The 9,368-nt window shown below is 41.1% G+C and overlaps 1 protein-coding gene across 1 annotated transcript; it reads left to right on the top strand.

The window, feature by feature from the left end:
- Window positions 1-3,177: 3,177 nt before the first annotated feature.
- On the top strand, window positions 3,178-9,351 carry tmem184c (transmembrane protein 184C). Its single transcript, XM_052500214.1, is given in 13 exon segments — window positions 3,178-3,815; window positions 3,924-4,019; window positions 4,021-4,055; window positions 4,209-4,245; window positions 4,685-4,801; window positions 5,023-5,111; window positions 6,468-6,542; window positions 6,972-7,065; window positions 7,205-7,317; window positions 8,037-8,136; window positions 8,444-8,615; window positions 8,878-8,955; window positions 8,958-9,351. Coding segments are annotated over 13 exon segments (1,368 nt in total). The 5' UTR covers window positions 3,178-3,695; the 3' UTR covers window positions 9,200-9,351.
- The last annotated feature ends 17 nt before the right edge of the window (window positions 9,352-9,368 follow it).

Raw genomic sequence — 9,368 nt, 5'->3', positions numbered from 1 at the left:
GGAGAATGTAAGGCTATCTGTCCACCAATTGTACCTCAACAAAAGTTGGGTGATGCAACAGGACAATGACCCAAAACTCAGAAGTAAATCAACAATAGAATGGCTTCAACAGAAGAAAATATGCCTTCTGGAGTGGCTGGAGTCCTGACCTCAACCCGATTGATATGCTGTGGCATGACCTCAAAGGAGCGGTTCACACCAGACATCCCAAGAATATTTCTGATCTGAAACAGCTTTTGTAAAGAGGAATGGTCCAAAATTCCTCCTGACCATTGTGCAGATCTGATCCTCAACTACAGAAAACTTTGGTTGAGGTTATTACTGCCAAACGAGGTTATTAAATCTAAGGGTTCACATACTTTTCCCACCCTGCACTGTGAATGTTTATACGGTGTGTTGAATAAAGACATGAAAATGTATAATTGTTTGTGTGTTATTAATTTAAGCAGACTGTGATTGTCTATTGTTGTGACTTAGATGAAGATCAGATCAAATTTATGCAGAAATCCAGGTAATACCAAAGGGTTCACATACTTTTTCTTGCCACTGTATATATTTTGTACCCCCTTTGCAATCTTGTCTCATTGCTGCAACTGCTCAACAGGCTCGAAGGGGTCAAGTCCGTTGAGTCATGCATCCCCTGAAACATGACCCACCGAACCACTCTTATTAACACCCGCCCCCTTAACCTGGAAGCCAGCCACACCAATGTGTCAGAGGAAACACTGTTCACCTGAATGTCATCCTGAGGAAAGCACTGTTCAACTGAGCCAACTAAAGCCCCCCTGGCCAAACCATCCCCTAACCCAGATGACGCTGGGTCAATTGTGCATCACCCTATGGGACTCCCGATCACGGCCAGTTGTGATTCAGCCTGGGATCGAACCAGCGTCTGTAGTGATGCCTCTAGCACTGCGGTGCAGTGCATTAAACCCCTGAGCCACTCGGGAGGCCCTTAAATACAGTGCCGAGACAGCCAGGGGTCGAACCTAGAATCTTCTAATCCGTCGTTAGACACATTTTCCAATGTGCCACTGTCCCCGATCATTCACATTTCTTAACAAATCCTCCTACAGTCCCATGTGCCATCCAAATAACCTTATTGTGCACTGTAAAATGATGCTTCAGTGGGATCTTATCGACGTCACATTGTCTATGCTCAAATATGTTTTCAGTTTGATCAAACACAGCACATGTTTATCCTACCCGGCCCTAACATGGCTGTGTTCCTAATGCCATTTTGCATAGCAATCCCTCCAAGCTATAACCCACCAAGGCGCCAGCTCGCTCGCATGACTGTGGTGGCAAAGACCATTTCTAATTTATAAAAGCCAAAAGGCTTAATTCAAAATTCATGAACAATCTGTCTGGTAACAACCAGTGATTTCTGTGACTGTGGGGCAGTAAGTAGCTAGTGAAACGATGGGGACGGATGGTGCAACACAAAGGAAAGTTCTGCCTCCACTCATTAAACAGGGAAACACATTCTGAATTAAAGAGAGGAGAGAGAGATTCATCGTCAGACTTCTCCTCCCTAGGCTCTTTCTATAACTTTCTTCATACTCAATGCTGTTTGAGTATAAAATCCTTTAGAAAAATGTCAGAACAGCTATCGTGAAACAAACTGCTGGCAACAAGAGGCCTAAAACTCCTTGAAATCTTGTAATTCATTCCCAGAACTAAACAAACAATGGGTGAACAATGAGGGAGAAAGATTACTATTTTGTTTTATAAGCCTAGTCAATTCAACCCACCATCTGCCCTCATCATGGAAAAGTTTGTGCCGACAACCTTCTCTGCGTAAAACATTATTTCACCCTCGTCACCGTTGCGAGAGTAATTGAAGCAGACCGCAGAAGGGTTATAAAACTAGTCTGTTTCACATTCTCCAGGATTCTTGGTTTCGTGACTGAGAGAGGTTGTTTGTTAAAAGAGCAGGTCTCCAATGATACATGGCAGATCAGGCCAACACATTAAAAGAGTTCCTAGTTCCCGGCACTGGCTTCAAGTCATGAAATAAGCATAGTGACCTTCACTTCAACCCCACTGCATTTTGAGGTATAAGAAGATTGTCACTCCAATAAATATATTTAAATTGAGAAGTTTCCCTGACTCTGTGGTAAGAAATGCAGTCCTTGTCTTCACTGCTGTAAATGCACATACATTCGTTAAAAAATAACAAGCACATTCCTTAAACAATTTGTTAACAAGTATCTCTAATAAACATGAGCTCAAATCCCACATCCTTGACTTTCTCTGCTTCCCTGCACCGAGCTAGACCCAGATCACATTCTCTGTTGTGGTTCAATCTATTCAATGCGGAGCCTAATGTTCAACTAAACAAGTTTCAACTGGAATAAATCAATTGAAAACCTTCAATTGGACAAAGAAAATAGAGCCTAATTGACTGTGGCCTATTTACTTATTTAACCATTTAAATTGTCTAAAGGACAACAGATCTGTATTGAAATAGTTATCCTAGGACTATACACAGATGGTCGTTGTGTTTTTCAAATGATGGCCTTGTGATAACTTGTCGTAGAGATAAAAAAGAAAAAAAAGAAATTTCAGCCAAATACATTCCTGTTGTCATTCATCTTCATTGTGTTATCTTTCTTCTGACAAATGGTTTCACCTGACTAAATATTTTGAGCTGACTGCACCTTTCTGAAAGCCTTTGTAGGAATTAGTGGAGCTTTTGGACTTAATCCTCTCACACCATTTCTCACTTCTTAAGAATCTTAATTAGAACCATTTATTCACAGGCCACATGTTTTACAACAAGGAAAGAGAGAAATAAATATATATAAATAAGAGATAGAGAGAGAGGAGCCAACTCCAGTATGAACAAATGAGAGAAGTTAAGCTAGTTCAATGTGGAGCATGATGAAGAAAATGAGTTTCCACAGTGGATGTCACATTTATACTTTGTCATTATTTTATACAGTTGAGTTATTCTTAACAACTTTTGGTCATTTAAATGAACCATCATTTTCCACTTGTGTGAAATACTGAGAATGATTGATTTGCATTGCCATCTAGTGGAGCATACATGAGGACTCAGATTGCAGATCAACCGAACTACATCTGTGCCTAAGTCATCCATTGTAATGGATTAAAAACGTGACAAATGGAAAGTAATATGAGATCTTTTCCATATCCAATCAGATTGAAGCATGGGCGGCATTTGTCAAGAACGTCAACAAGAAGTAACCATCAGTAACGTTGTAAAACTTATTTTGATGTTTAGGAAGTTTTAGAAATGAATATATCGTTATTAATACAAGAACTGCGTTGTTTTTGACCAGTTGGATTTGAATTAGATTATCCATTTTTTTTTGTTATTCATTTTATCAAGAGCTTTCGTTTGGAATGGATGCAGCGTGGATTCATTGTTTGTTTATAGTGAATCATAAGATCAGCTGACTAACGTTAGCTAGCTAGCTACCAATTTCTGGTTTAGCAAAGCAGCTAACGTTACAATGTGTTTGGAAATTACCGTTCAGTATTCATGCTTCCCAAAGCACATTTGAAACGAACTCTTATTTACCAAGCTATAGCTGGCAGTGGTAATAGCTAGTTGTTAGCTAGCTAACTTGCTAGCATTAGCTTTGTTTTCAGCAATCTCACCCATTGACCCAGTGAGTGTAGGACACTGGCAAGTTGCTGTGGCTAACTAGCTTACCATTAAAAATATGCCTTGTACTTGTGGCAACTGGAGGAGATGGATTCGGCCTCTGGTCGTTCTTCTATACTTTCTGGTTGTACTTGTCGTCCTACTACCCCTGTGCATCTGGGAACTACAGAAATCAGAGGTCAGTTTGTATCTTTGCATCCCAATCATATCGTTACTTGACACTGAAAAGCCTAGTTCATGCTTTGTTGTTTGTATGTTGATTATATACGTAATTTATACCTTTCAGGTTGGTACCCATAACAAAGCATGGTTCATAGCTGGGATATTCGTGTTCATGACCATACCCATATCACTATGGGGGATCCTGCAGCATCTTGTAAACTTATACTCAACCAGAGCTACAGAAGCCAATTATCAGGTAAGTGAAAGACTACTCTGTCACAGCTGTAGGATAGTATTACTTCATTACCGTCATGGGTTTTGTCTTTATCTTGAATGATGTACAATAAACCTAACTGATTGTGAATGATCATCGTCTCCTTTTTTTTTTTTTATTTTTATTTTTTTACAGAATATTATGGATGGTCCCCATTTACAGTTTGGACAGTGTAAGTAATGCCTTCAAGTCTTGATCATGTAGCTAGATGTTCTTAAAAGTCAACATTGGTTTATTTAAGTTACAAATATTTGACAAAATAAGTTAACAGAAGTCACTGTAGCATTGACAGTAGTAAAAAACTGAAAGCGCCTGACATGAGCGTGGCACTTCAATTAGCATTGTTATGCTAATTAGCATCTGCTATGCTCAGCATTCCCCCTATCATACAATTTCCATTATCCTACTTCCTAAAGAATGAGAACAGAGCTCCTTTAGAAAAACAAAGCAAGAGAAACAAAAAATTGCTGTAAACGGACTTTTCAGAGTAAATGTTTTCAATAGTTTCAAGTGTTCACTATTATCATGCAACATATCATTGAGATAATGTAATGGCCCATCTATGATCCCATTCCTCTCCTTCTCTTCCTCTCCCATTCTCTCTCACACAGTGGATTGCGTTGAAGTACCCCAGCATTGCCATCTACGTGGACACATGCAGGGAGTGCTACGAGGCATACGTCATCTACAACTTCATGATCTTCTTGCTCAACTACCTGGGAAACCAGGTACACATTCTTGTCATGACCTGACTGAGAATGATCCCAGACCTGTTTGTTCTAACATTCCAATCATGGCCACTCTTTGTCCTATGCCAAACATAAGTCTAGCACAAACACATATGGATCCCAGGCTAGATTGAGTAGCCTACATTTATTTCAATATCCTCACACTGTAATTCCTTTCTTCTCTTTATTTTTCTCTCACTCTCTCAACCATGGGTAACCAGTACCCCAGCCTGGTACTGATGCTGGAGGTGCAGGAGCAGCAGAAACACCTTCCTCCCCTCTGCTGCTGCCCGGCATGGCCCATGGGAGAGTGAGTTTGTTGCTTTTATAGTTTTTGTAGTTCTTTAAGTGTATGTGTGCTATAATGAACAGGCCCCGTGTACCAGATCTGTTAGTGCTGTGTTTGGCATGAGCACAAATAGGGGTTGGCTTTACGCATAGAGATAGAGGACGCAACATTGTATCTGTCCCATTAGGGTGTCTGGGAGCATGGGCAGGGCATTGATGCCATCTCCATTTTGAAGTAGTGAATTTTCTTCTACTACTTTTATCTGTTGGTATACAAAATGAAATGGTCATACTGCCACCTAGAATGTGTTGTTTGAACAGATATAAAGCCAAGGTTGGCAAATTTACTGCCACATGCGGTTATGGAATGTTCATTTATAACTTCATTGGCTGATGCCTCCTTATGACCTGGATGGATTTATGTGATCCTTCCTTAAACCATAGGAAGTCCCACCCAATTGACTATTTCAAAATGGTCAAAGTCCTTAATGGCACTGTCCATGCTAAAACTGGCTTTTGGCCATTAGAGTCCTCTATCAATATATATGGCATTACATAGTCTATTGAATCAGCCCATTTTCACCTAATCCCCATACTGTTTTTAGCTATAATATTATCCATCTGATCATACCATGTTAATTATAAGTTCATGCCTTTTGCACACAATTTTAGGATGAAGGTTCACACTTATGTTTTTGTGCAGCAAATGAAACTACAACCTCTTTTAAATAAAGGTTTTACAATCAGCCAGTTGTGAATGGATATTTTAGGAAGGTCTATTAATAAACTACCACTTCTTTGTTTTACGTGTTATGATTTTTAAGTATACATTTATATTTCAGGCTCATAATCAAAACAGGAAGTTGAGTGTTAAAGTGTCTCCAGTCTGTGTGGCCTCCATTTTGAGTCTATTTCTAGAAGGTTCACCTTCAAGGTGTTTGTTTGGCTGCTTGAAGTCTTTCCAGGCCTCCATTGATACTCGCCAGCTCCAAACGAGCCCCAGTCAGGCAACAACAGGAATATGTAGCATGTCTGCCTGTAGTTGATTAAGAACAGAACCAGAAGTGTTTGCAAGTGGAACAACGTGTTCTCATTTAGGAAAAATGCACCAGCCTAAAGAACAGAAAGACAGCATTAGGCTCATCTGTTTTGTTTACTCTGCATTTTAACTAATGCTCTGTGCATCTGCAATTTTAGCCACAGGTATTGCAACATCTTTCTTCAAAGGGTGTTATTGATTTTAAGAAATGGAAGAAATCATGAAAAACAAAGCTGGTGATTAGTAAGATGTTAGTGATGCTATTGTACAGTGGGAAAAAGCTAACATTTTGTGTGAATGTCTTTCCTTAATAATGTGTACTGTGTTTTCCTATTGCAGGGTATTGCTATTGAGATGCAAGCTGGGAGTGTTGCAGTACACGGTTGTCAGACCAGTCACAACAGTTATTGCCTTGTAAGTGTTTTGCACAGGATCTCCATTCAGGATGGACTTATGTTATATGCCTAAGTGTTGAATGTACATGTGCCCAGAGAGACAGCAACCTTACCCTGGTCCAGGGCCAGCTCTGTCTCTCTTGACTTCTGGGTCGGCCAGTCCAAGCAGATGATCATTTGTTCAGATGATGACGAAACATAAATATGTACAAAAAGGAAAAATACCAAAGGCATGCCCAAACCTAAAGATTTTAAAATAAAAAAGTATCATGGCCACCAAACCAACCAGCAGCCTTACGGCTACTCCAAGCTGCCACCCCTTGGGGGACTGGGTGGTTTGTTTGTAGTGTGCGGTCTAAACTACCTAACCTATTCCCAAACACTCACCACATATAAATGTACTTTTTGTATCAAGTCATATCACATGTCTCCATTCACTGTCCTGTAGGATATGTCAGCTCTGTGGTGTGTATGATGAAGGTAACTTCAGCTCAACCAATGCATGGACGTACCTGGTGATATTCAACAATATGTCCCAGCTGGTAGGTTCTGCATTTTTCACACTTGTCTCCACATTGCTGTAAACTTCCTGTCACCATACCACCACCATAAATATAACATTAAATATTTAGCATTCAGTAAGTGATCTCTTTCTCTATCATTCTCTCCTCTCTCTCCCAGTTTGCCATGTACTGTTTGGTCCTGTTCTACAAGGCCCTAAGAGAGGAACTGGCCCCCATCAGACCAGTGGGGAAGTTCCTGTGTGTCAAAATGGTGGTGTTCGTCTCCTTCTGGTGAGTGCTTTTTTTGGGGGCTGCCATTTTGGATCACCTGCATCTACCTCCTAGCCTGGTTCCAGATCTGTTTGTGCTGTCTTGCCAACCCCTGTGGTCAATGTCAAGCCATTGACATAGCAAACAGATCTGGGACCAGGTTATCAACCTCCATGGTTAATAACATCTTTGTATACCAGTCAATGTGTCTGCCATTCATGGCTCTAGCATTGTTACCCATTAAAGTAACAGTTTTGGCTGCCCATTTGTATTTCTTATACAACTTTTTTTTCAGAATTGCATGTGTAGGACTTGTTAACAAAGTATGTTTTATTATTATTTTATGTACTCTGCTCCATCGTCTTGGAACGCCTTACAAAATACTTTTAAACTGGAAGAACTTGTCCCGATTGGTGTTTTTAAATCACTGATGAATGATCTTGAGACTGATTCCCTGACCTGTCAATGTTTTTAATTTGCTGTGTTTGATTTTGTTATACTCTTGTGAATTCTATGGTTTTTACTAGATTACTTGAAGTTTTTTATGTTTGTCTGTAATTTTTGTAATGACTTGGTGCTGCCTATCTTGGCCAGGACGCTCAATGAGCCCTTCCTGGTTAAATAAAACATGTTTTAAAGCTGTGTGGATTATAGCCAGTATTTGGGTTCATGCGTTCCCTGTGTTGGCTGCAGTGTATAGGATTGATTATTTCCACTCTGTTGTCTGGAATCTATCTTAGGCAAGCTGCGTTCATCGCTCTCCTGGTCAAGGTTGGAGTAATCTCAGAGAGACACACGTGGGACTGGGACAGTGTGGAGGCTGTAGCTACAGGCCTACAGGTAATGCAAGACAATACCAACACTGTATAACGCCATAGTAACACTTTTACTACAATGCTACATAATGACTTGTTTGGTATAAGGTAATATCTGTTGAGGCTTGTGGTCTCAAGCCCCTAGAAAACGAGATGATTCATCTCAAATCAAATCAAATTGTATTTGTCACATACACATGGTTAGCAGATGTTAATGCGAATGTAGCGAAATGCTCAAGGACTTCTATCCTGTGCAAGACTTCTAAATAAAACAGGTGTGAGAATAGACTTGCTTTGCTATACAGTCAAGCTTTCATCCATACTTCATCCAGGACTTCATCATCTGTGTGGAGATGTTCCTGGCGGCCATCGCCCACCACTTCAGCTTCACCTACAAGCCCTACATCCAGGAGGCTGAGGAGGGATCCTGCTTCGACTCCTTCCTGGCCATGTGGGACATCTCTGACGTCAGGGCTGACATCTCTGAGCAAGTCCGCAACGTGGGTTAGTTCTCATCCCATTTGTCTTGACTCAGTAGCGGCCCTGCATGGATGGAATCAAAGGAGCCGCTGTTAAGAACTTTGTTTGACAAGGTTTCCTCTCAGAACCAAGTGCAATGGCTAGCTACTCCATTTATGTTCATAGAATGTCATGAGAGAATAGAAAATGGCTACCCTCAAAATCTTCAAGACTTTGATAGATATCCTTATTATGTGAGTATATTGCCATTCTCAAATCTTCAAACATTTATTTCTTTCTGATACAGGGAGAACGGTTATGGGCCGAACTAGGAAGACCTATTTTGGTGAGGCGGAGGATGACGGTGAGCGCTCAGGCTTGCTTTCCCAGGCTCCATGGACGCCATCGGTCCCACGGAGGCCTTGTCCAACCCGGTGTCCCCCAAGGGTCGGTACCAGGGCCTGGGCAAAACCCAAACGCCCCACTCCCTGTCAGCCCCCGCCGGGCTCAGCAATGCTCAGTGGATTGGAGAGGAGAGAGAAGACGATGGTAGAGAAGCTCCAGAGCCCAGAAACACCAACAACGAGCCAACAGACTCGGTTACAGACAACCTTGTCGTTATCACCTAGCTTAGCGTCATCGCTAAAATCCTCCAATGGGGTCTCTGAATGCACGTTATACCAAACAGTTTGGCAGGAACCAAGTATGGCCTCGGCTACGTTTCCCCTACAGATGATATTTGGCTCATCCGCACAAGACCAAATTAAAGCAAGCGATGAAAAAGCACACGTTAATTAA

The sequence above is a fragment of the Oncorhynchus keta genome, unplaced genomic scaffold (genome assembly GCF_023373465.1).
Source record: "Oncorhynchus keta strain PuntledgeMale-10-30-2019 unplaced genomic scaffold, Oket_V2 Un_contig_10025_pilon_pilon, whole genome shotgun sequence".
NCBI lineage: Eukaryota > Metazoa > Chordata > Actinopteri > Salmoniformes > Salmonidae > Oncorhynchus > Oncorhynchus keta.
Note: the sequence above shows the minus strand (reverse complement) of the source record. Positions and strands in the feature narration are given on the sequence as shown.